The sequence below is a fragment of the Telopea speciosissima genome, chromosome 10 (assembly GCF_018873765.1).
Source record: "Telopea speciosissima isolate NSW1024214 ecotype Mountain lineage chromosome 10, Tspe_v1, whole genome shotgun sequence".
In the NCBI taxonomy this organism is placed as follows: domain Eukaryota; kingdom Viridiplantae; phylum Streptophyta; class Magnoliopsida; order Proteales; family Proteaceae; genus Telopea; species Telopea speciosissima.
In genome coordinates, this window is record NC_057925.1 from 11,753,090 (window position 1) to 11,780,864 (window position 27,775).

The window sequence follows — 27,775 nt, forward strand, 5'->3', positions numbered from 1 at the left end:
AGGTTTATATCCAACCAATATTCTCGACATGATCTAAACATAGACAAAATGCACTCGCTGTCAATGACCACAATAATTTCTATTTGAAACTTAAAAACTTGGCATCCATAAAAGGTTTTATAAGGTCTTATAATGCTTCCCCGTAGTTTGATTCACTAGCACATACATCAATTACCATTTGAAATGCCAAACCCTAATAATGCAACAGCATTAAAATGAAGGGGGGGGGGGGGAGAAAAAGAAACAAATATCGGCATCTCACTTACTTTATGGATTACATACTAACTGGGTCAAACGAAGTAAAACTTTAGGAGAAACAAGCCAAACCTAATGGAACATAAATTTTGTAGCAAAGTACATTATAAGACCTTGAAAAAGAAAAGTTCAGCAGAAAGACAGAATGCGATGAATCATTAAAGATTCAAACTACTGTCAAAACAAAAAAGAAAAGTGAACTGAGGGGTCAACGAGAGAGACGCGGGGGTAGTGATCTGCAGAGATGTTCACAGATGTGATCGCCTGCCGGAAATGGTTCTAGTCAGTGTTGCAGAGAGAGAGAGAGAGAGAGACCACAGTGGTGGTGATGGTGTTCTGTAGAGAACTTCGCAGATGCAATGGCTGGAGATGGTGGACCTTTTTAGTAATTTCGTCTTCTAGTTCTATGTGAAGTGACGTGGCGGATATCATAGGATTTCCTATAAGCATAAGTTTGTTTTATTGGATCAAGTTTTTGGTGATTCTATGATCCATATCCAAAAGCAGGGTCGCAGAGATGGAGACAGAAATCCCATGATCTGCAAAGTTTGAAGGTTCAGTTCTCATGGCCGGGAAAGACAGCGGTACGGTGGGCTTGTGTGCCTTCTTGAGGGAGATAGAAGCAGTGAAGTTCGATAGGAATCAATGGAAGGATGGTATTTACAATTATTTATAAAAAAAAAACAAGATAAATACTAAACTACTGTAAACAGCTATGAAATCTGAATGCTTGAGTGATCAAAATAGATCACCAAGGCCCTTTATTTATACTAAACTGAATTACAATGAATCACAGTAGAAATAGAAATAAAACCCCAGTCCTAATCCTACTAGGAATTCCTAATACAACTAGGAATTCCAAAATAGGATTCGGCTGAAGGTAAAAAATAATAAAAAAGGAAAAATAAAGTAAAGACAATCACAGCACTACTAGGACTACAATCATAGCACCACTAGGACTAGTTACTCTAATCGTGTAACTAGCCTATCTCAACAACTACTAAAGTGGTATTCAGGGAAATTAAGAACAAGGAAGACATAAGATACTAAAGCCAAATCTATCTATATCTTTTCTCAGTGCTTATTCCCAAGTCATTTTCAGCCTACCCCTTGGTCTTTTGACTCCTTCAATCAGCATCATATTAGTCGTCCTAAGCATTGCAATCAAAGGCCTCCACTGCAAACTACAGACGCCTTGCCTTCAACTTGTCTCCTTTTGAAGCCACACCTAAATCACCTTGAAATTAGTTACTAATTTCTCTTTTTCCTAGGCCTACTAACGAATTCACAAGACCTCCCAAATAACTTCTCCCAAAAGAAAAAACCCTATCACAGCAGTGTTCTGAAACTAAGAGAAAACAAATGCCAATGCAATCTAATTCCTAAAGTTCTTGAACAATTAATCTAGGAGGCAAAAAAAAATCACAAGACCATGAAATAGCAGCACACTTTATAGCGATTCAATAGAACTAGTAAAAAAAAAGGAGGGGGCGGGGGAGTAGTAAAATTTCCAAATATATATTGGCTTCGAATTCAAGCCACACTCCAGCAATCTCCACTATAACCTGTAACTCATCTTACAACACAATACTGTTCCTAAAGTTCATGAACAATTAACCTAGGAGGTGGAAAAAAATCAACAAGGCCATGCAATAGCCACACACTTTATAGTGATTCAACAGAACAAGTAAAAGAAGAAAAGGAGGGGGAAAGAGTGGTAAAATTTCCAAAATATATTGGCTTCGAATTCAAGCCACACTCTAGCAATCTACACCATAACCCATAACTCATCTAACAAAACGACTTCAGCACATGGATAACAGTTTCTCAACCAAAGTATGAGTTCCTATACAGTAAAAAAAAATTCCTACAAGAACCAATTATGTCAGAAATTATTTAGACAAGGTAAATAGGAAAAGAAATGTCAGCAAACCTTAAGAGTGAACCTAATAAACAGGAAATATTACAAGAAAAGCTCCAAAAAAAATATGAAAAACAGAGAAGCCAAACTTGTCTTGATAGGAAATATTTTATCCATTATGGTCTGCTGGTCAAGCTCTGGTCGACCAGATATTGTAGAAGAGATAGAAGCAGATAAAGGCTCCTGAGGAGATTGTTAGAAGGACGTTGAATAGGTGATCTCAAAGTTCACAGGAAGTTACTTATGAAGAAAAATGGTTAAAAGAGTACGCAAAGAAAGTTTTGCCTATTCTAGTCTTGCCCTGCAACTAATATGGAAGATACTTGCATTTGAGAAAAGAAGGAAAAAAACTAGGCTGAAAGCTGGAGTTCATAACCTCTGTTACCAGGCTTTCAGAATCCTATTCTGTCTACTACTTTCACTTGACCAATACTCCTCTTTATTTCAAAAGAAAGGTACCAATACTCCTCTACAAGTAAGCAGGAAAAATAACAAAGACAATACATTCTTTAAAAAAGGAAAGAAAAAAAGGGCGTACCCAGTGCACAAGGCTCCCGCCACTGCGGGGTCTGGGGAGGGTCATAATGTATGCAGCCTGACCCCTGCTTTCGCAAAGAGGCTGTTTCCAGACTCAAACCTGTGACCACTTGGAGCAACCTTACCGTTGCACCAAGGCCCACCCTCAAAAAAGGCAAGAAACAAAACAAAATTATTGTAAAGATGAGATTAAACCTAAGAGGAAACTACTCCGCAATTTGATGGAGTACACAGGAGAAAAATAGTTTTTGCAAAATCAAAACCAGAAAGAAGGTTTATTCAATACCTTGACACATTGAAAGCAATTTTCCTGTTCGACAATTGTGATTAAATTGGGGCTTCCTGCAATGCTCATTGTGGCCTGCAAGGCGTTTTCAACAACTTCGGTTACCATTATCTAACTCAGCTAGTAAGAGGAACCTGAAAAAGAAAAATTGTAATCTACGTTATACCAGCAATAAGAATGAACCAAATTGAAAAGGTTAAAGGTGGATTAACAATCCTATAAATCAGGTGCAGATCTAAGCAATATTCTCGACATGATCTAAAACACACCCAAATGTTCTGTAGAGATCTCCGCAGACGCAATGACTAGAGATGGTTGCAGCAGGGTCACGAAGATGGAGACAGAAATCCCACAATTTACAAAGTTTGAAGGTTCAGTTCTAATGGCCGGTAAAGACAGAGCGGGAAGGTGGGGCTGTGCGCACCTTCTCAAAGGAGATAGAAGTGGTGGAGTTCAATAGGTATCAATGGAAGGAGGTTATTTAAATTTATTAAAAGGATAACTACTAAAGGGGTAATTCAGGGAAATTAAGAGCAGAAAGATAATAAAGGGGAGATATTAAGATTGAAGGTAAAATGGTCAAATGAAAGATTAGCCACGAAACATGAGTTTGAGCTAATATATATATAATCTTGTTGTAACCAAAGTTGGTTAGAACAAGATTGTAACCTTACTTTCTAGCCCTTTTAGTATAACACATTTTTTCCAATGAGGGTAAATCCTGTCATTTCACATAAAACTGCATTAATTAACTGACATTTTTTAAAATTCTTTTTTACCCATGAATAAAATATTGCATTAAATAACTTTTGGGAATAAGAAAAGGGACAATTAAAAGAAGGTTACAACTTCTTAGTTCACCACTTTGGTGCAACAAGTTGTTCCCATATATAATAACTATTTTCTGTAAAATATTTTTTACGGTGAAACAAATGCAGACTTAGAGATATCCTCGGTTGGGTTGTAGTGTAGTAGTGTTTTACACTTATGCTAGTAGCGTATGTAACTCTGGAATCATACCAAACTAGCGGATTAATCTAGCTCAACTAAAATGGGGACTGAAAACATAGTTCAAAAACTCGCCTAGAACAGCCGTCTCGACCAGGTCGAGACAATGCATTTTTTTTTTTTGGTTTCAGAATGAAGTTTTGGTGGGAAAATGGCCATAGTTGGCTCCGAAACTTTAAGGGAAGCTTGTTTTAGGTCTAATAAACATATTTAAATCTTCAAAGTGAAAAGGAAAAAAAAAAAAGAAGGATTTGCACCCTTGGTTGGCAGTAAAGGCTGAACCCTTACTGTAACATTGCCTATTCTACACATTGTTTGAATGATATGAGACATAATTGGCAAGTAACACAAATAATTATGCAATAATGGCTGAAGACACATAATATTGAATAATTATTCAAGAAATAGTTAAGGACTTAAAGTAAAAACTACAAAGTGCAGTGACCAATGCATATTAAATAGAAACCCAAGTACAAATAATATTATACTATGACTCTATGAGTACTAACTACTGAGGAGGTCGAGATTCTCGAAATATTCAAGATTTGTCCGAGATTCTCGAAATATTTGAAATTTCGGTCAAATTATTCAAAATTGTGCATGTTTTGTGTCTCGAATGTCATCTCGTCTTGAGGAGCTAAAGATTCGCGAGATATTCGAGATCTCGCGAGTTTTTGAACTATGGCTGAAAAGTCCAAGACATCAGACTCTGTTTGGTTGCAAGGGGAATTAAAGGGAAGGAAAATGAAATTTTCAAACCAAAAAAAAAATTTGTAATCATTACTCAACATGATTATATCACTAACTCATCATTCCATATTTGGTTATTAGATTTCAATTTACATTGCTTCCAAATCCCTTGGTTTGAAAAGTACAATAAAAAATACATCTAAAAAATATCATTACTACATATGGTTAGAAATTTAAAAAAATTTCAGTGGTTTAAACCATAATTATCAAGGCGGCAAGGCGACCATGGCATTTGAGGGCCTTCCTAAGCGCCTTGGCGAACAAGGCGCTCTAGTGTTCTTATTTTTATATAACCATTTTATTAGACACAAATAGCATATTAATTTTAATATAATTTTACTTATATACTAAATAAAATAATTGAATCACATAATTATATAATCACAAAATAAATTGTTCATAATCACAGATTAAAAAATCATTGAATCACATAATGACAGAATAAATAGTTCATATAATCACAGATTGCATAACTTATAATAACAGTAAACAGATGCATTTCATGAATTAATAAATTATACTAAGAAATGCACAATTTACATTGAATCACAAAAATTAAAGCAGCAGCCAAAGTCACCGGCCACCACTAGCAGAAGCCAGCCATAGAAGAAGAAGGTAGAGGAGAAGAAGAAGCTACAAGAATAAAAGGAGAAAAAAAATGCAGGGAAAGAGGGTTTCAGACTGTTCACCTTTCCAGAGGGTTTTCTTTTCAGAAGAAAAGGAAAAGAAAACAGAAACAGGAGGAGGACGACGGAAGAACTAGAAGGACAAAAGAAGCCAAAAGAAGAAGAAGAAAAACAGAGTAAGAAAAAGAAAGTCAAAACATACCTGAACAACATGTTCGCAGCGAACAGCAGCAGCGGAAGCGGCATCCACTTCGGCATCGGCAGAAGCAACCAGTTCCTTCCCTTCTTTCTCTTCGTCTTTATTTTTTCTCCGTCCCTTCTTTCTCTTCACTGCCAGTGAGAAGTGGGATATGGAGCAGCAGTAGCGGCATAAGAAAAAAAAATGAAAAATAGAAGAAGAGAAGAAGAACAGTAGAAGGTAGCCTTTTTAGTTTTTAGTTACTTACCTTGCTAGAGATACGGTACCCGGAGGATGACTCGTCGGATTCAGACAAGCCAGAAATGGCGCTGGAGCAGGAGGTCGAGGGTTTTATTTTCTCTTTTAAAGAAGAAGAAGAAGAAGAAGAAAAATAAAATGGAATATAGAAGAAAAGAAACTTACCCGGGAGAAGATTCGAGGTCGCAGTCCCTCACCAGAGCACAGTTCATGGTCGTGATTCATGGCATTCATCATCGTCGAAGGCACTGGAGTCGCTGAGCAGGAACAGAGTCTCTGGAGCACGAAGTCAAGACTCGAGAGTTGAAGTCCAGGGTTTTTTTAATTTTGTTTGCTTTAGGTGATTCCATGTAACACGATGCACAAAAGTAATGTACACAAGCCAATGAAAATCTAAGAAATAAAATAAAAGTTTGCATATTTTTATTTTGTTTTGTTTTTAAATGATTCGGTGTATCACATTGTATAAAAATCATATACACAAAACCAATACAAATATAGGAAATAGAATAAAATAATAAAATAATAATAAATTAATAACATAACGCCTTTCCCATAAGGCGACCATTCGCCTTGACCCTTGAAAACCGCCAGGACGCCAAGGCGTCGCCTTGACGACGCCTTGATAACTATGGTTTATACAATCATGTTGAGTAATGAATACACAAGTTTCCTCTTTTAGGTTTGAAAATTTTCACTTCCATTCCCTTTAATTCCCTTTGCAACCAAAGGGAGCTTTAGTGTCAGCCTCATAAAGGGAAATTAGCCACTTCTGATCCATTGCAGATAAGCTTATCTTAGTATCCAACCCAGTTCCATCATATAGCAAAATGATGTGGCAATTCTGATCAATGATGGACAATGGACAGTTTGAATTCACCACTCACAAATAAAATCATGTACTCCCATGTATTGGCTTTGTGTCCCTATGTATGTCCATGTATGCCTACAGTCTTCCAACCAACTATGTGCACTCTCCCACGATCCTGAATTTTCAAAATCTATTTTGCCACTTGGAAAAAACTATTACGCTAAAAAACATGTAAGCAGGTGATCTAGAAGCCTACTTATCCACAAAATTTGGGTCCATTTGACATGGCATGTGGCAGAATTTTGAGCCAACCAAATAAGCTTACTACTTGGACCGACCATATAAATTCCCCCCCCCCCTCAATTAGAAGGTCCAATATCCCCCTCCCCCTTCCTTTTTTCCTTGATTTTTCACCAGTTTTGACAGATCTGATCAAAACTGGAGAAAACTGCAAACCAAAAAAACAAGGACAGTTCCAGTTTTCCGATTCAACCACCAATTCGGACCAGTTTTTAAACCTATGGGCCTAAAACACCAGTGACCGACAGTACCAATAGTGTCTGAATCCATCTCAATAGGGTCGCATTTCAGCTCTCTGCGTAAGATTATGTTCAATCTTAGAATTTTTGAATGTTTGAGAGCATGCTATGAAGAAAAAAAAAAATTTTATTATCTGTTTACACAACCATATAGGAACATGTCGACTTATATATAAATTCCACTCTTTTTAAATTGAACCCACAATCTTCTGGCAAAATGGTAATCAAGGCTGCAACAGCACAAACACGGGCAGAGGTGGCAACTCTCTATTTGAAGTCATCCAAGGCATTGCTACAAACTCTCCAACGAAAATTTTCTGATCTTCAGTTGGATGCTAAAGTGCAATAATGTTTTCCAGTTGAACCATGGTAAGGAATTTTAGCATTGCACCTCTTTTCTGGGGCCCTGTCTATACACTATGTAATGCTTTGCAGGGTGATAAACCAATTGCAACAAAAGCTTCCCTACTTCAGCCTCCATGCCAAATGCAAACATAATTGCATGGGATTAAGCTTCCAATTGCAGTAAGAATTAGAATTACTTACGGCTGATCGCAAACATGAGAATAAACTTGCGGAACTGTTAAGGAAATTATCTTCTTTCGTTCAAAGAAAGACTGAAACACATTAAACTACTAAGCTAATCAAACATCAAATAGAACACACAGACCAAGTGAGAAGTATGTTTTAGTAAGAGAGAAGAAAAAGAATACAAGTACCATCAGAGTCAGACTCTATGAGTGGTGGCACACTACAGCAACACAAGAAGAGTCACCATCCACTACCCACATACCCGAACTTTGAAGAGCCTTCTGAAGATAATCCAATTCTCTCCCATAAGGCCAAAAGATAATCTTCTTATCATCTCCAAGAGAAGTATGACTGGTGTAATTACTAAAAATCTTTACTCCAAAACTCAATTCATTAATTTTCTTAATCCTGACACCATTTGTTTGCAGGGATTCTGATGCAAAATACACAAAGTGCCTGTGTTCACTAGAAAGTGAATTATCTTCCATTGAAGCCTTTGCTGCCTCTGCAACTCTGTAAATAAAATCATCAATCCAAATATTTGAAGCTGCTGCTGAGCTCCTAACAAACAACAGTCCTGAATCCCTTGCAGAGAAGAAATCATACGAGGGCTCATTGGCAATAGAGAATGCATCAACGCTGATAGGAACCATATTTCCAACAATGACCCAAGAACTATAATGAGAATCTAAGCACTTCTTAATCACAAAACCCACAGACAGGATTTCCCTAATCAGTTTTGCATTGGACCCCTGACTGCCCATCAATTTATAGCCACCAACACCATTGAGTAATTGCTGTACATTAACCACAGGATGTCCCCTCCTAGCAAGATCCAATAAGAAATCAGACTCAGGGCCCAACAAGATATAGTTCCGTACATCCAGCCTCTCAAAAAGGCACAGCATGTTCCTCATGACGGTCTGAGATGCTCCAAATGTGCTTAGGAGTATAATAGTATTATCTTTCTGCACACTTTTAAGGAGGGGATTGAGTTCATCGAAGCTCCTTACAGCCCTCTCCGGAATCACTTCTCTGAAGCAGAAATCATACCATTTTAGATTACTCAAGGGCAGCATTTCTAGAAGATTGAAATCAAGGGAACTTTCATCAAGTAAATAAGAATCTGGGCCAGCTGTTTTCCCATAGTTAACACCAGCATCTCTATGGGAGACACTGAGAGCTCTCTCACGTAGAAAGTTTGTATAGATATTGAAGTAGGAACGAGAGTGAATGAATTTGATGAACCAAGGAGTCCAAATTCTTTCTCCCATCTTTTTATACCATCCAGTAGTCACCTGCATCAAAAGAAAAGCGGAATGAAAAGGGATCATCACAAACACACGAAAATGAGTATGTTCACATATCCATATCAACTATTTGCACATAAACACCATTATTCTAAATACATCACACACTCACCCATGCACATAAAAGATTCCTAGGCTGAAATATTTTTTGCCACCTGATATTGCAGTGAGTGGTGACAGGAGAAAATGTGGTCCAGTATAATTTTATAAGCCACAAGTTGGAGACAGATAAGTTAATTTACCATCCCCTCCAGAACTGGCTTGATGTTCTTGGCCTTGTGTTCATCATACCACAGACGGAACTCTTTCCAGGGTTTCGGAAAGAGAAGTTGACCCCAGGTGCCAACCAGCTGGTACAAAAAAAGTCGAGTTCCACTACCCAACTGCAATTTGTTCCCATGTTTACCTATTGTAGAGAGTGATGGTTAAAAATGAAAAGATAATTGCACTTTAATAGCATAACTTGGGCCCAGATAGACCAAAAGATGAAATAGGTTCTACATTTTTTTTTTGGGGGGGGGGGGGGGGTGGAAAAAAACAGGTTCAACATACAAATAATAAACAAAATTTATAGACATAAATTTCAGTCATGCCTGAAAGAACAAATCTTCCAATACATCCAGCTAAAGGATGCAGCAGAACATCATTTAAAGAGATGAACATAAATTTCAGTCATGCCTGAAAGAACAAATCTTCCAATACATCCAGCTAAAAGATGAAGCAGAACATCATTTGAGATGCACAAAATGAAGTAAGACAGACTACAAAATATATATTGCTGGGATCTCATGATTTACAAGGCACTTGCAACCCAAATAATGCCAATTCAACCCAGCCTTGAGAGACAAAAATTTCATAAAATGAAATATACTTTTGTTATTGTTGGCACAAATGCATTCCTAGTCATGTATGGTAACTTGAAAAAAAAAAAACAGTGGGTGAAATTCATTAAATTTCACTCTTAACAAAGTCAGTTTCCAACCATCTATTCATCCTTTAGTCTCTAGACCTACGTGGTGACTAAGACACCCCAATTCTGCTAGCATGCATATATATTGGCAAGGGTGGAGGCACGACTTCCGCTTCCTTTGCTTTGCTTACGCCCCAGGATGGGAAAAGTCCTGGGTCTGACCCTGCACATAGGCTTATACAGGTAATAATAGGTTTGGTTTCCACACCTTAGTATCTCTGATATGCTTACTAACAAAATAATAGATAATAATAATCTTTTACAAGGGCAGTTACAAATCTCATATCCCCATGGTTTTCTTGAACTGATTTCCCATATAATGTGCAATTTGGTGGTAAATATCCATTTATAGGGTCAAGGGTAATGAAGTCACATGAATCCGCAACAAGTAAAGGTGCATGCATCACCCAAGTCACACAGAACATTCTTGAATGTAAACGGTTCTTTACCCCCAAGAGCCAGGTCATCCAGAAGGGGCAAAAAGAGATTTGAAATACTCTCAGATGCTCTCATATTTAGCATGAAATGCAAAAGAAAACAGTAAATTCCCATGCAAAAAATTGCAAAAAGATTCAAAATTATCTTCATATTCCAGGGAAAACATCATTCCTCATATCAGCAGCATCCATAACACTTCAGAATGGAACTTTCATGCACCCTGATTAAGAACCAAATATTTGACAGAACTAAGCATGGGTTTAAACAATGAAAGCTTCACACCTAAGAGGTTCTTCAAAAGTCATGTATTTGGCACAGAAAATCGAGTTCCTTTATGAACACTATTAATTGACATTATGTTCTGAAGAGATGTTTTCTGCTAGAAACATGGACGTGACACTGCAGTCTGGAACACAAAGAGGGGATTTAAATTGCCCAAGACAGTCAAAAAAGTTTACCAATCTAACAGCAAAGAAAATCCCTGAGGGAATTCCATCAATCTGGAAGTTAAAGTTGATAACTCCAAATAACTTGAAATCTAAATTTCATACAAGAAAAAGTTCAAAATCCTATCAATAACTGGTAGGAAGGTCTATACCAGGATTTTATTTTGACAAGCATTTCCTGTTCCAAAAGTTCTCGAGCTAATGCCTTATAAATAAAACGAGGTTCAAAGTGAACTTACATACTGTCTATCCCCAACATCTCCTTGCAATGTTATAGATCATCAAACTAATCAAATCAAAAGTTCATCCTCCCATGAAAATTAATACACAACACCCACAAAACAAAGCATTATATGGACTGATTAACTACCAAGCTTTTCTGGTACCCATATATGTTATCTCTTCCTCTTTTAACCTTATCTCCCTTTGACTTGGAGCTAGTTGCTGTTATGAGAAAGCAAGACAAAAACAAAGGGATACTTTTAGTCCTACAGTGCTTAGCTACATTACTTGTAAGGGGCATAGGGTTCCAAGGGAAGTCTCCCTCTCCCATGTGTGAGGTTGGTGTCCAGAGTGCTTTTCACACGCATGTGCACCGAATCAAGGTCGGAAGGGCCGGGGACCAGGATGGGTGTGGGTGTGGATTTATCTAATTTTTAATACGTTGGAATTTTGAAATTCGAATTCAATTTGAATTTAAATTTCAACATAATAGGGACACAACCATTTGTATGATCACACCCATACGAACAGGCATCTATACGTACAGGTACCTAAAAGAACTCTTAGAAAACTATAAATACTTCAGTTTGGAATCCTCTTTTGCATTCGAAAAAACCTCTCGTATTCTCTCTTGCATTCTTGTTCTGCATACTGTCATTAATCTGACTGTATACTGTTCTATCTGACCGTATACTGTTCTCATATGGTTCTGTACTGCTGTTCGGTCTTTCTCTCTGTCTACTGCTGAGTATAGCCATCCCCGTCTCTCTGTAGTTCCATTTGGTACTGCAACCTATGTGACTTGGCATAATTGTTTTATCCTGGAGGTATAGGTGCAATGTCAACCTGGATTACAGAATTTGGGCATCTAAAAACCTTAAAGGAAGTTTCTCTAAGACACGACTCAATTCTATTTGTTCGTGTTGCTGTTTTCAACATAATTGGAGTGTTCGTGTTGCTGTTCTATTTTACTGTTACAAGTATATTATTAGAAGAAGAAGTACGTATTGCAGTCCTTACTATGTGGTGATTCAGATTTGTTGTTCTACATATGATAAGTTAAATCTTTTTCTTACAATATAGCTTCTAAATTCAGTAAAAACTGTGTCCACTAACGTTGTTTGTTAGACATTGCACCCAATACAATCAAGAAAATTTCAACAAATAACTGAAGAGTTCCACTAATTGAAACACACAAATTGAAACAGAGCTGCAGATCAAATCAAATCAGAAAACTTGCCTGCAACAAACCTCGGTCTTTGCAATGACGCACCATAAATCGATGGACTGAAATTTGAAGAATTATAGTAATAGTTGGAAATTAACGCCTTGAGGAACTCATAATAAAGAGGAGAAACCTCCAAATCATCTTCCACAACAAAAGCAAACTCATCATCTGAACTGGGCCACCAAGCCTCCAACCACTGCGCCTGTAAACCAACATTCCCCGTCCTATAATGCACAAACTTCTCCCCAAACCTCCACGAAAAACCATCAACAAAATCCAAAATTCGACTCGATTCCTCAAGCTTTTTACTCAAAACCTCAGACCCATTTCTCAAATCAACTTCCTTAAAATGATCAATGAACACATGAAGATGGACCTTATCATGGCCATAATCAGCATTTGCAAGTGACCGTAGGCACCGAGAGAGTGAATCAAAGCGATCAAAAGCAAGAACTTTGATGATGAAAGTGAAATTAGGAGGAACTAAAATAGGGTTTCCGGGGTGATTGGAGTAAGAAGAAGGGGAGTTAGTTGGGTTAACGATGGAGTCCACGGTTTCAGGTGCGAAGAGATGGAGAGAAGAGTGGTAGTAGGAGTAGAGAAAAAGAGAAAAGAGAGAAAGAAGAAAAAGAGGAAGTAATCTGCTCTTGGGAATCATCTTGGTTGTTAGGTTTTTGGATTTAAAGAAGAAAGGTTTCATCTGACTGAAGAGAGAGATGGAAACCAGAGATCTACGAGCTTAAGCTTCTTCAGAGAGATTTGTTGTACAAAGTGGAATTCTGGAACGAGAGATACGAAGCGCACGGAAGTGAAGTTCACGAAACTCTATACAACGACCGGTTACTGGTGTCTCTGCCGGTGAAGATCCGGAGATTAGAACATATCAGCGCCGGAGTAGCACAAGGAGTGAAGGAGTGAAGGAGTGAAGTTAGCAAAGCTCCTTTGTACGTTCGTTGGATGAGGTGTATTCTCTGAGAAACCGACTACCCATTCTAATGATTTCTAATTTTTGTTTTTATCAGTCTTTTTTTATTTATGGGTCCCACTTCGAGTTCAGATCTGCTACCCACATCGGGTGGGGGAAGCGGATCCCACACCCCCATGGAGGGTTCAGATCTGTCCCCACCAATCCCCATGTGGGTAGCTGATCCAGATTCCCCCACTTCTTTCTCTTCTTTTTTATCGGTGCCCATGCAACCCACCGCCATGCAACCCACCGCCCCACCCTCTCTTCCTCCTCTCAACAAAACCCTCTCCGCAGCCTCCTCCCCACCCCCTTGGCCCCTTCCCCACCATCTCTGTCCCTGTCCATCGCCTCCACCACTTCAACACGACAACCCCTCCCCACCACAACCTCGATCTCCTCTCTCCTTCTCTGTATGGCCCACATGCCCCTCCCCCTTTGTGATCAGTTTTTCAATAAAATGGTAAATAAAAAGTGTGGTTATTGATAAGGCATAGAATCACCTCACCAATCAGATGCTGCCACCTGGCCGAGCCGAGGTCAATCCGAGGACCGACCTGAATCAAGAGAAGTCGGGCCGACCCGGTCCCCGAGAGATCACACGGCCAAGCTGAACACCACGGCTCAGCCCGCAAAGCACTCCCAAATCAGCCATCAACCCCGAGCCGACCTCACGCCAGTCAACCGAGACCAAGACAGAACTCTGAGGCTGAGCTCCGAGGCCGACTTCTGAGGCCGACCACTGAGGCTGAGCCCTCCACAAAAGCCTTTGTAATGGCTCACCAGGAATCGCGGAGCCACGTCAGTACAATCCGAGAATCGCGGGTTAAGGATCGAGCCACAATCCTATCACGATACCGAATCACACTCCCATTAGGGCTCTTACCTTAATAAGAGTCCGACCCCGAAAATAACTCTCCACTTCGCTCTACGTGAGAGAGCCTTCCAAGAGAAGAACTCCTACTAGGACTCTCCCAACCGCCTCACCTCACTCTATAAATACTCAGGTATGGAGCTCAAACGCTCATCTCACTTTTACTAAGCTGTTACGTTGTTGCACTGGAGACCTGACTTGAGCGTCGGAGATTCCTAGGTCGGAGCCACACCGGCTCTCTTGCGCTCACTCGATTTTTTGCAGGCTCATCCGTAGGTGAACCGGGCGACGAAGGTTTTCACACGCAACAGTTATGTTGCAAATTCCTATCCACGTTGCAGTTATATATAACACGAATGTGTATAGTCAAGTCTTGAAGAAGGTATATGTGATATAATATTGTGATTTGTTCATGTCATTGGCAGTCCTCCAAGTTCTATTTGGGTTTATCTATTCCCTTTCGGCTTCCGTATTGTAGACTCGGATGATATATTTCAATGAGTCTTTTCGTCAGGGATTATCGAAAGCAAGTTTGGGTGTTCTTGATTTGTTTGTATCTCAGGTTTGGTGGTTTCAGGTTCCACCCATCCATGTAAATCTGATTCTTCCCACATTCAGCAATTATATTCTCTCATTTTCTTTCAATATCATACCCTAAAAAAAAATGTCAATGTGAATGCATGACTTGAACCGAGACTCCAATCACTTCTACAACTACTATCTAGCAAAATTTGTGAAAGTCTAAAACCTTAGACAGGAGAGTACTTTGGGAGATAAATTACAGTATATTATCAAGATCCATGTTGTTCTTTTTAGGAGGAAGTGCAGAGAGTGGAGCGATGGGTCAAGGTTGCAGAGGGTGGGGCGGTGAAGCAATTTAAGTTTGGAGTGGAACAAGTTGAAGAAGAAGAGTCTGGTCAAGACTGGGTTTTAAAATGCGGAATCGTATAGTAAAGATTACGATCTGGATCGGAATCGATTTTTAAGAACTGTAGAATCGATCCACATATCTAAAAATAGGAAAATTTATGGGGTTTTGAGTGTGAATCTATCGTATCGGACCGGTCGAAATTAGGATCGATCACGGTAGATTTCAATACGAATCGACCGATTCCTGATTTTTAAAACTATGGTTGAAAAGAATTTTCATTGTCTCAAGTGTGATGCAGTGGGCAATGCACCACACTTAAGAATCCAACCATACAAACATGGGCATCGATGTCTTTTTATCCTCTCGTTGGGTGGATAGTTGGCTTCTTAAGTGTGGTGCACTGTCCATGTCCAATGCACCACACTTGAGAGGATACAGATAAAACAAACAAGAGATAATGAAGAATGGTAGGTGGGTCCCACTTCATTTTGTGGATATTTAAAAAAGAAAAGATAACAATCGCTATGGGAGGAAAAAGTTATATGTAAAGAAAAACATGCGACAATCATCCAACGTACAAGGAGCTTTGCTAAGGTCCTCGTACGAGGACTTGATTAGGGTTCGTGAACCAATAAACCTTATCTATGTAATTAGGTATTTTTTTTATGGGAAAAAGAACACTAACCAATCACGATTAGTGTGGTTCTGCACCTAGACACAAATCAATACCTTTGTAAACGTAAAGACTGTTCAGCACCCAAGGAAATTGAAAATCGCATCCAAACCAATGCCTTTGTGTTCACTTTCATTGGCTATCGCACAGGTGTAGGGGATACACAACTGATTAGCGTTCTCTTGCCCATTTTTTATATAGGGCAATTATTAATATAATAAGAATCTGTTATTTATCCAAACATAATAAGACATCAATTACCTTCCCAAAACTACAGTAAGGAACTCGATTAGAAATAAATTTAGGGGATAGTTAAGCAAGATCACATTCGTTGCTGGAATTGAGCAACAATTGAATAAAACCAATAACTTTAACAAGATTTATTTGTAAAGGGCTAAATGGTAATCGAGCAACCCATCTTCCTCAAAATCATCTCCCCATCTCTCTCGCCTCCAACCATGAACAAACCCAACCTCTCTCTTGTTTCGGCTGAGCTAAAGGTCCCTTCAAGTGGACAGCGAATACTGTGAAGAACACCTCACTGTATTCTAGGTTGTTGAAGTTGGAAATTAAACTCAGTATTCTCTCTCTCTCTCTCTCCACATAGTCAATTTTTTCTTCCTCCCTGGCTCCTATTGTTGTTCCTTAGCTATATTTTTATTTACTGATGAATTTATTACTTATTCTTCTTCTGTAGACTGACCGCCTACTAATCGTTGACTCAAAAGAGGGAGCTCTGCAAGGTACTGAAAACTTAAACTCTGACAGTGATGGCTAGGAGGACTCACTGAGATAAAACTTTTGAAAGAAGGAAGGCATTTGGATTAGAAAGATGTAGATGGGATGAGAGGAAGATGCATTTGCATAAATGTTAATGAAAACTGGTGAAGATATGTGTAACTTGTAGTAGCCATGGTGCATAACCTATTTATAAAGTTAATACAGTCGACCTAAAAGTCAAAACATATTTATATTGTGTTTGCCTCCTTTAGACAATGAGTTTTAAATCGTAGTAATTTAATTATTGAGTTGAGGATTCTAGTCTATGCATTGTCAAGAGATTGACTACTTTGATGCTATTATTGAATCTAACACTATGGTATTTGTTGAGAAATCAATAAGGAATGGTGATTCTTCATGGCAGTGTTGGCAATGGTAGAGGAAGAAGCTTAAGTTATTAGGTGAAAAAATCTAACTAGTATATCAAATCATCCAAGATCCTAAAGTTATTTGATGTATGCTTGTTCCCAAACTCATCCTCTTTTGTAGCCCATTATGAAGGATCATACACGTAGCATCTATAGTCTCTGACAACTAGATTGTACACATGGATATAATATCAAGATATTGTTGGTGGTCCATAAAGTAAATAATATATGTGTGTATGTTGGCTCCGATATTAAATTGAGATATCTAATTAAAAAGTTTTTTTTTTCTATAAGTAGGCCCCAAGGAGATTTGAACTCATGATCGTGGGGGTGTGTGTTGGCTCTGATACTAAATTGAGATATCCAATCAAAAAGCTTTTTTTTTTAATAGGTAGGCCCGAAGGAGATTTGAACTCATAATCGTGGCTCAATTAGTATATGCATGATGTTTTTCATGGTCCCAAACTTAATCAATATGGAATTATTCAATAACAAAACTATGTAGCGGATGTGTTTGCGAATTGTAATTGTCTCTAAAAGCAATGATCAGGTCATGGGCTGTTTAGAGCTTCCATGAAAAAAATGATGCATTAATTATATGAATTTATTCAAAAGATGTGTGGCAATGAGGTGTATCAGTTTGCTAAAAGCAACAGGTGCAATACATTAATATATCCTAATACTTTTTATATTTTACTACTTTGCGTACTCCTGAGGTGCAATGAAAATTTTTTGGACGTCCAACATTTAGATTTTCCTAAATAGTGTTTTTATATCCTGTTTGGTTATCTTTCTTTACTGATGGTATACCGAAGGTGGTGGAAAATTGAGCCATTTTTTTTGTCTTGTTTGGTCCAAGTATGCCTGAATATTAATCTTGTAATACTTTATTAAAACTCATGATATGCTTTTTCTTTTTCTTCTAGGTAGAAAATCTTAGTAATTTGATTCTCATGCCTTAAGTTTAATTTTTTACTTTTATTAAACATGGTCCCCCTCTAGTCTACTTTCCTCGCTATACCATCAAACATGCCATAATGGTTCAGATTTTTCATTGAATGTGAAGGATTCTAGGGCATCTTATAACAACTATTGGGTGTTTTGAGAAGAAAAGTGCAAGGCATGTATGTATCTATGCATAAAAACATGTGTCAAAGCGACTATTGTGATCTGTTCATTCTTTGTATCTAATGTGCGCCTAATTTGTTTATTATATCAGAGATTTGATAATTTTTCCTACATAGATTTTTTGATGAAATATGTAATCTTATATTGTCCTCTTCCTTATTGGGTCATTAAACACACCACGCCATTTGATATCGTGTCATAAATGGGAAGGATTCCAGAACTGCATATAAAGGTGTCTTCAAACCACACTCATACAAAATATTCAAACTTCTAATGTGAGTAAAGTTTTCACATCTTGAGCATATCTTGTGTGTTTGTACATATGCTGATTATTAGATTTGAAATGTTTGCTCGTTGTCGATCCAAGTTCTATGAGGTAAATATTGTTGAATCTTGAATATAGACTTCCATTCACTTTTGAGTTTTGGTGTCTTTGTTACGAGTCCGGATCAGCTCCACATATGTGGAGAGTACTTGCTCTCCACATATGGTAGTAATCTGACACATGTCCAAGCAGAAACCGGTAACCTTTTATTCCAAGCTATTATTCTTTGTGTTTTTAGTTTTTTGTCTTTTAAAGTAACCTAAAGTAGTGGTTCGATATCTTCTTTTCCTATCAAGTATCGGCAGAGAAATTACCTGCGAGAACCTATCTTCCTCCAGCGCTATCACCCGCCTTTATTACTCCACTGCCTCTGTTAACCAATAAAACAGAAAATATCATTGACATTTGAAACGAAAACAATCAGAGAAACAAATAAAGGAAAGAATAGCAGAAAAATAAAAACAGAAATCAATGTTTCTATTGCAGAATGAGGACTCCGCTCCATCAGGCAAGAGCTTGGGCTCTGCTTATGCATTCAATCAGTCCTGCAATTTCTTTTGTTGCTTCTCAATTGGGCTCTATCGATGAATAAAAAACCAGTTTCCCAAAGATTCGATTATGAGGAAGAAGAGTAGCAGAAAGAGAGATTTCAAAGAAGTAATAGGAACGGGAAAGAGCGAATCTTGGGTTCTGAGTATGGAAACGATGAGGGAGAGCTTATCAAAGAGAAGGCAAGGAACTTAAAAACATAAAGGGGCCTAAGGGCACGGTGAGGTTGAAGTAAAGCTATAAAGGAGAATCCATTGGTGGTTCTATATCAGAATCATCAACACCTGAGCTAGGTTTGTGAATTCTGTTGAATTTGGGGATCATACACGGCAAGTTTTTACCAACACCTGCTCTTCTTCTTCTTCTTCACTATTTTGTAATTTTGTTTCTGCCTTTTTTTTTTCCCTTTTTAGATTCCTTTTAGTTTTGGACTTGATCAAAATCTCATAATTTTGGTATTAAGAATGGACTCTGTGATAGCTCAATGGAAACAAACATGGCGGTTGAGTTGGCATTAATCCTATCTTTTCTCTCGATATCCATATTCAAAGTCTTTAACCCTCCTTCTCCTCTGAGAAATCAAAATCCCCATTGTTCAACAAGACGATTGGAACAGTGCGAGAGAAAGACCTCTCTTGATCGAACAATCTCTAGCTTCTCTATGTGTCCGGTGACGGGTGCTGGAGGAAGATGGTTTACCGCTGGAAATACCATTGCCCTTTTTATCCGTCGATAGTTGGGTGGAAAGACGATGATGTAGGTCCCACCATTTTTATTTTATTAATAAATAAATAAAAAAAACAATAGTTTGGGATAAAAGGTTACCGGTATCTGTTTGGACATGTGTCCATTTATCACCTTATGTGGAGCTGATCCGAACTCCTTTGTTACAAGAGGTATTGCTTATTTTCATATAAACTAGTCTCTTTAATTTGGTCCTATCCTACCTATAGGCCCTTTGGGGTTTTAGCTACAACTATCGAGAGAGGGGCCATGTTTGCCCAAATATGCAACTAGGAGAAGTCGATCCCATGACCTCCTGGGGAGCAATGCACTCAACTGGCATGCCACTGACCAACTAAGCCAACAGTTGTTTGCATATATAAACTAGTCTATTCGACTAGTTTTTCATATCATGCATGAATATATTTTCTTTTTCGTTTTTTGAAATGGTCCTTCTTTTGTCTACTTTTAGCTAAAAATGATGAATAACTATAACTAGCATAATAGTTTTTGTTTAATAATAGAAAAGGGAGATGGTTTCTTACAAGGACAGTGTTTGAAGGAATCTACACACTACAACCAATGAGGGTTTGAAAAATGGTATCATTATATGGGGTCCACATGGGGTCCACATGGTTAGAATAAGAGAGAGAGAAAAGTCAATCTACGTCTCACTATTTATTATGTGAGAAGAGTATAAAAGAATCTATACAAAGGTAGTGTAACAATCTTTTTCCCTAAGAAAATTAGTTTTTTTTTTTTTAACTTTGGAACTCCAGGATTCCCAAATTTTATTAACCAAAAATAGAGAAAGAGAAAACATTAAGAGCACATCACACAAAACCTTAGACCCTAAAATATAGACTCACCTCTCAAAATAGCTAACCCATGATACAATTATCAAATTAGGTCGGTATGACAGTCTGAAACAAATATAACACTTACCTTATCTTCTCTTTTTATGTGCTAGTACTAATAACAAGTATTTTCCCATCCTACACCAAAGCCCTCTTTAGGTTAAGTAACTCCATCTCCATTTGTAATTTCTCTTTAGGAAGAAGGTTCTTTGTGGGGAAGTGCACCACCCATGCCCAAACACATGGGGCAAAATGACCATCCTGCCCCCATGATGCCAATGTGTATGCTCTCATTGACCCCGTGCACGTGCATGTGTCACGCTTCCCCACAAAGAACACCAACCCTTATGTTTATTTAAGACTGCTCAACTGGTACAAAATCCAATTCAAATTGTTATGAGTAATATTCCAATTAAACCTTGGTTTTCCACCTATATAACTCCACCTTTTGGATGCATAATTTTAAATAAAGTTTTGATTTTCAGGTGATAGAAAACAAAGATTATGAAGATTTACAAAAAAAATTTAATATTTTTTTTGTTGAAATTTTATAGTAATTTTGAGCCTTTAAAAAAAATTCAAATTATATTTTATGAGTGAGGGTTGGGCACACCACTCACGTGTTGAACGCCAATGGCATGCACTAATTGTAGCACAGGATGAAGGAAGTCAGGAGTCATTTCCAAAGGGAGGGGGAGAAAGATAGACACAGGCTAGGGCAGACTGGTGGCTTTCCTAGCCTTTTCCCTTATTTTATACAAAATATTTGAGCCAACTTTTCCAATATTATAAATATTCTATGTAGTATCACCAAAATTCTGAATTGGATTTACATCAGGATAATTTAATCGAAATCAATTTTCATATCCAAATGATGCAGCACTATTTGCAAAGAATGTCGAATAGAGAGATTTGCAAATACAACAAGGACATCATAATAAGTGATGACATAGAGGATGGATCAAGGGATCAGGATCGTCTCTAGGGAGCCCAGCGCCCAGGGTGCTGCCAGGGCGCATCCCGCGGTCGAGCTGTGCCGCACACATCTTGGCGCATGCCTAGGGATGTGTGCGGCATAGCCCAACGACTGGCAATACCCTGGGCATGCTGGCTCCCTGGAGACGAGCTCAATTCTGGATCAAGGCTTGCAAAGATTCCCAAGCTGATACATCAGGTAAATTATGATTTAAAACCTAAAATCCTACAATTCCATATGTCAATATAAGTTTTTATGTTTTCCTCTTGTTTGTGTAATGTCTTCAAGTACAATGGGACAACTAAGAAAAGAAGATCGAGAGCTCCAGAATGGATCTAGAGGTGCATAATTGGATTTGGCACCCTCTTACTGAAGGGTTGCATCTTTTAATTTTCAATATTTGTTGAAGTGTTCCATAAGCTAGCACTACTACAAATCTTAATGGTGGTTTTTTTTATTGTTCATTGTGTTACATAAAATTCTCTTTTACTATCTTGACAAAACATAATTTTCCATCCACTATATACTATAGAGGTTTCTTTTAAATAGAGAATCTATAAAAAGGGCAAATCCCGTGCACGAGGCTCCCACCACTGTGAGATCTTGGAGGGTCATTGTGTACGTAGCCTTACCCCTGCTTTCATAAAGAGGCTGTTTCTAAACTCGAACTCGTGATCACTTTGGTCACAATGGAGCAACCTTTAACATTGTACCAAGGCCCATCCTCCTTAAATAGGCAATCTATACTTTTTCATTTTATATGAAATGTAAGCCAACCTTTATTAAATTGAGGAAAGAAAAAGAATATAGCACTATTAATGGCAATAGTATTTTGAACAGTATATTAAAGTTTATCTAATACTAGCCACTTTTCATCTAAGTACTGCACATTGTTAATTTGTTACTAAGAATGTACATACAAGCCTTGGCTTGATTATTTGAAAAATGGTATTTCTAGGCAGATTTTACTACTTTGTTAGCTAGTTTTAGTTAGCAGTTTTATTCTAACCAACCCAATTCCTTCTTTCCGTATACTATTGAAATTAAACATTTTACATCTAAAAGTAGAAAATTATATTGCTATTTAAAACAAATGTTCTCCTTTTCTTTTTTGAGAAAAAAGTTCTTGACCTGAGTTTCAATTACTAGAAATATGTAGTATTCTCAATTGGATTAATCTATAAAATTCAAATTCCTATACATTAGTAGATCATTTGATTTATTTTGTTGCATATCTGGCATCACACAACCAACCTGGCAGTAGCAATCAAGGTCATGGAGATACATCAATCAGTAGGGGATTTCCAGTTGAGAAGGAAGAAGAGATAAACTGAAGTGCATGATCTGCTTAGGGCCGATGAACGTAGAGACATCAACTCTATGCGGGCATCTTTTTTGCAAGGAATGCATCATGAGAGCTATATGGATGCATAGGAGATGCCCTGTTTGCCTCATGCCACTCTCCATAGGTAGCATCCATCGCGTCTTCTTGCCTGGTAGAACTTGATCTTTGATGACGAATTTGGTAGAGAATTATAAATCTCTATTACATATATTGCATAAGTAAAGGAGATCAAGAGAAACACACACACACACACACATATAGAGAAGAGAATGAAATTTTTTTTCATTCTTTAATGTTGTAATTTTTCTCATGAAAGAAAGCCCTTATTCTTACAGATAAGAGATGACATGCCATTCTGTCTCCTGTGATTCTATAATGCACACAATGAGATGACGATTTGGGATACATTTTCAATTCCATATTTCCTTCCCAATAAAAATTTTATATACCTTATCTTAGTTTCTTGAGCTTTCTCTTGTGTTTCTTTTATTCCAATCCCTGCAACCATGTTTTTCCTTACATGTACTATGACTTTTTATTGAATGAATTAAAAATAAAAACCAAGAAAACCTCGGCTTAAATCCCAACTGCCCCTAAAGGCCCTAATCCAGACTATACTACTGCAAGGACCCAGTGACGCAACGATGGTTGTCTATATTACAGACGAGGTTCAAAATAAACTGTTCAAGAAAATACTACACAGCATATATACAAATGGCAGACTGAATAGAGTATACAAGCAGCAAATGAACAATTTTAAATATAAGTGGGAAAATTTCTTACAAGCCAAATAAGGCAAATAAAAAGGATGCCTTAACGTTGGATGCAAACAGAATTGTGGAAGCCCAGTATACAATAATACAAAGCCAATTTCTTTTTTTGTACCTTTTTTTTTTTTTTCTTTCTGTTACAAACATACAAATACACATTCCAGAAACCTCAATATACTTACACTATGTGGTGAGAGAAACCAATCAAGCCTGTTTGGTTCATAGAGAAGATCGATCATCTGGCCCAGCGAGCATGATCTGACATTTTCAAGCATTTGGATTTCAAACTTTATGTAGTTAAACAAACATGGAGGGGAGAGAGGGAGGGAGGGAGTCCTAAGGCTCTGTTTGTTTCCAGGCAAAGTAAGTATCCAAGAAAAAAAAAAGTTCAGATAAATTTAAAAATAAAATCTCACTTTTTGATGGAGATTTTACTTAAAATTTTTCTTTTTATGGGCTCCTACCTGGTAACCAACTGAGCCTTGGTAACAAAGATTGAAACCAACTGAAACTTACATTACAGTCAAAAGCAAATCTCCTGGCTAGCATAATGGCTGCATTCCTTTCTCGATCTGATTCGAAGGCTAATACAAAGGAAAGACCCTTCTTTGCTTGCCAGAACAGTGCCTGAGCAGCAGCATTACCACCCCCTCTGACCCCACATAGCTGGGAAGACAAAGAAATGTGAGAATCTTCAGAAATGAACTGGATATCAAACTAGATGAGTTGGACTCTTGGACTGGTTAGTTTAGAGTCTTCACCTCTTACCCCCCCAAAAAAAAGGTCTTTACTAGCATGTGAACACAATTATGCATAAATATATTAAACAAGGTTTTAAGATAAATTTTAACCAATATGCCTTCTGCATTTCAATTGCCAGGGTCGCCATTGTTCCAACACAAGCAGCATGTAAAGGGCGTACTCAGGGCACGAGGCTCGCACCATTGTGGGGTCTGGGGAGGGTCATAATGTACGCAGCCTTACCCATGCTTTCGCAAAGGGGCTGTTTCCAGACTCAAACCTGTGACCATTTGATCACAATGGAGCAACCTTTACCATTGCACCAAGGCCCACCCTCAACACAAGCAGCATGTGTCACAGTTAAATCTACTTTGCAGCCAGCCAACAAAATCTGGTTCATATACTGTAATTAGGTAAGCAAGCAGAAATGCCTCATACTCATTAAAATCAGAGGAAACAAAAGATTTAGTTTCACAGCACAAGTGATGCAGGTCCAAGCACAAGAAGAAGAAACAGCCCTAAGGGACTGATTGTTGGAGCCTTAGATTTTATTTCTATACTTAGTTTTTTTTTAGCTCTTAAATTGAACCGGTCCAACCAATGGTCCAATTTAAGTGACTCTTTTCTTTTGGCTAGTTTTGTTTTATTCCTATTGGCTCGTAGAGCATCTTTAAGTAATTGTTTTAAAACTATGTTTTGTTCCCCCTCCACGATTTTAAGAGGGCTGGACTTGTTTTTGTAATAGGAATCAGATCTGGGATTCCAAATCCAGGTCTAAATAAGTGTAAGGCCTTTGGCCCTTTTGATTATAAATAATACAATTCGTGGGAGGCTCCCCCACCATTCTACTTTTAAAAAATTTCGTTTTCGGCTCTGCTGCTTGCTGCCATTGTGCTGCTGTTTCTGCTCCTCTGTGAGTGCTTGCATCCTTGTGGGATTATCAAGGTGGAAAGGATAGGTGGATCTCCTACGACTCCTTGAATCGTGAAGATCGGGAGGACCTTCTCTGGATTGTTTAGATGTTGCCATTGAATTCTTCTATTACAAGTAAGCTATTTACTGAATTCTGCAAATAACCCTTCTCCTTCTCATCCTCTAACCTAGACCTACACTCCCCAATGGATCCCCTACACCCTAGCTTCATCTACTGTCCATAAATCCTAATTCCCCTTCATCTCTATGAAACCTAAAAACCCCTAAATTCTGTCCAGCCCTATTCAACCATCCAAATCACACCAAACTTCAACCGAATCATCCTCTCCATACCAGTAACACTTGACCAGCACCCCTTGACCTAATTCCCCCTCTAAACCCTAGATCTCATCATCCCCTTCATTCCTAAAACCCGAAACCCTAATTTCCTAAAATTCAAATCTTCACTCAAACCAACAAATCTTACCTCATTAGACTCCTATAGACCTGCACAGTTTTATCCAATAAACCCCAAACCCATTGTCCAAAACCTAACCCTAGTTTTGACCTAAAACTCTCAATTCTGCCCAATCGGCCAGCACCTTTGTGAGGGTCTGATCTACCTGGCTCCTAGTAGGTCTCTCACCTATCTTGGACTACATTAACAAGGACAGATAAAAGGAGGCATCTCAGAATTGGAGCAACAGGACTTCTACACTGGTATGGGACAACACATCAGAGCATGTCTAATGTATAATGAATTATGACCAACATTGAATTGGCTGTACATAAGAGATTTCCAAGGCCAGAAATAGAATGTTCAGATAATTTTTAGCATCTAGATTAACGTTGAAGCTCTAACAAATCTTTTTTAAATCGCAGTAACAGCCACAGTTGCAGTCATCCGATTAGGATGATTGTTGGTCCAGCCAGCCAAGCAATTACTGAGGTTAGGTCCTGATCTGGCTACATACAGGGACACAAGTGGTGCTCCAGATCTGCAACTCCATATGAGTTTTTCACAAGTTTTCCACTATTTGCCAACAAGGATCAAGTGATACCAATCCTGATACAGATCAATCTGGACCAGCTCATCCTTACATGATCCTTGTCTAAATTTAGCTGGATAGGCCTAGCTGATGCCAAGGGTGATCTAATCCAGCCAATCCTTAGACCCTTGATTGCCAATGCCAACGAATCTCACGTTGAGAAGGAAATAAAATTTTGGGAGAATAATTCCTTGACTACCTCACAATTAGTGGTGATACTGTTTCAACCGAAAGACAAAACTCTTTGAGCAAGAGTATCCAATGAAACACTTCACACCAAGGACTTGAGCGTTAGAGATATAAACTGATCAATACTCATTCCCTGTTCCTACTCCCTACATACCTATAATTGAAGACAAAGATTCACATCCTAATAGTTACCTGCATCGAAGTGGAGTAATTCTCCTTAGCCTTTGTAATCCTTCCTTTACAAAGCTTGATTCTCATCCTCGCCACATGAAATACGTGAACACAATGAGGTGGATGATCCTTTCCATTCACTTGGGTAACAACAACCTGAAGCAACATGCCAAACATCAGAAGTATAAATGGTAAATAAGCCATAGAAACTATGTGCAGAGTGATTGATGCAGTACAAAGCATAGTTAGAGTACTGAGAGAACAGTTTTTTTCACATCCATAAGATATTCTATAAGAACAAACCGCTCCTGCATGTGCCTCCCTAAGATATTCTAAAAGAATTAACCACTCCTGCATGTGCCTCCAACCCCAAGAAGAGAGAAAGAGGCTTGCCTACGAAAGGAAATGGTAACACAAGGAAACATAATTATGGCTGAAAATAATAACATATATGGGACTTGTTAGCATTCATCTCTAAGGTGAATTGACCAAAATTGAATTCTTCCATGTTGCAGCAGTTATTTTTATATCAGAAACATTGCTGCTAGATTTTCCTCCTTTGAGTTATTTCAAACTCAAGAACTTCTGTTCTTGATGCACACTTGTTAGAACATGGGGCCTCAAAATTTGGTATTATTTGTAAATAAATTTATAAAACCTTTCCAGTTGTACCCATTTAAGCCTCTCTCTTCTAGCATATATGGGACTTGTTAGCATTCATCTCTAAGGTGAATTGACCAAAGTTGAATTCTTCCATGTTGCAGCAGTTATTTTTATATCAGAAACATTGCTGCTAGATTTTCCTCCTTTGAGTTATTTCAAACTCAAGAACTTCTGTTCTTGATGCACACTTGTTAGAACATGGGGCCTCAAAATTTGGTATTAGTTGTAAATAAATTTATAAAGCCTTCCAGTTGTACCCATTTAAGCCTCTCTCTTCTAGCAGAAAGGCATTTTTATCTTTGTTCTTTTATAATTAATAAAACTTCAATTCAATTGTGTTCCACAAAAACAAAATGCCAAGTTGGCAGAAGAGGTAGAGGACGTGTCACCATCCCACAAGGTAAAATTACAGTCTCATAAAAGTAGGTGAGATGGCCAAAAGTGAGAACAAATGTACAAGAAATACAAGTATGCCACTGATTATATTATAACAAGATAGCAATTCTGTAATTTTTCATGAAACATCGGACTAA

At 38.0% G+C, this 27,775-nt stretch overlaps 2 protein-coding genes and 1 long non-coding RNA gene across 5 annotated transcripts in view; 1 reads left to right on the plus strand and 2 right to left on the minus strand.

The window, feature by feature from the left end:
* Positions 1 to 7,815: 7,815 nt before the first annotated feature.
* On the minus strand, positions 7,816 to 12,972 carry LOC122643246. Its single transcript, XM_043836888.1, has 3 exons — positions 12,327 to 12,972; positions 9,253 to 9,416; positions 7,816 to 8,998 (listed from the first exon to the last, which is right to left on the minus strand). Exons 1-3 carry the CDS (start codon positions 12,970 to 12,972, stop codon positions 7,904 to 7,906), a joined length of 1,905 nt encoding a protein of 634 aa, XP_043692823.1. The 3' UTR covers positions 7,816 to 7,903.
* Positions 12,973 to 20,213: 7,241 nt separating this feature from the next.
* LOC122642497 lies at positions 20,214 to 24,062 on the plus strand. The gene is made up of 3 exons (XR_006330055.1): positions 20,214 to 20,227; positions 23,411 to 23,415; positions 23,894 to 24,062. It is a non-coding gene; the product is annotated as an uncharacterized LOC122642497 (long non-coding RNA).
* LOC122642496 (stomatal closure-related actin-binding protein 1-like) overlaps positions 23,484 to 27,775 on the minus strand; it is a 51,490-nt gene continuing 47,198 nt past the window's right edge. For all 3 annotated transcript variants that reach the window (XM_043835992.1, XM_043835990.1, XM_043835991.1), the window contains exons 11-13: positions 26,601 to 26,735; positions 24,034 to 24,183; positions 23,484 to 23,775 (exon numbers count right to left, since the gene is read on the minus strand). In XM_043835992.1, coding sequence (XP_043691927.1) covers positions 23,737 to 23,775; positions 24,034 to 24,183; positions 26,601 to 26,735 — 324 coding nt within the window. In that variant the 3' untranslated portion in view covers positions 23,484 to 23,736. The remainder of the gene's footprint in view (positions 23,776 to 24,033; positions 24,184 to 26,600; positions 26,736 to 27,775) is intronic.

Coding starts and splice junctions, on each gene's coding strand:
- LOC122643246 (XM_043836888.1), bottom strand. CDS start 12,972: ATGATTCCCAAGAGCAGATTACTTCCTCTTTTTCTTCTTTCTCTCTTT. Junction 9,417..12,326: donor AAGACCGAGGTTTGTTGCAG/GCAAGTTTTCTG, acceptor TCTCTACAATAG/GTAAACATGGGAACAAATTG. Junction 8,999..9,252: donor AGCCAGTTCTGGAGGGGATG/GTAAATTAACTT, acceptor CTTTTGATGCAG/GTGACTACTGGATGGTATAA.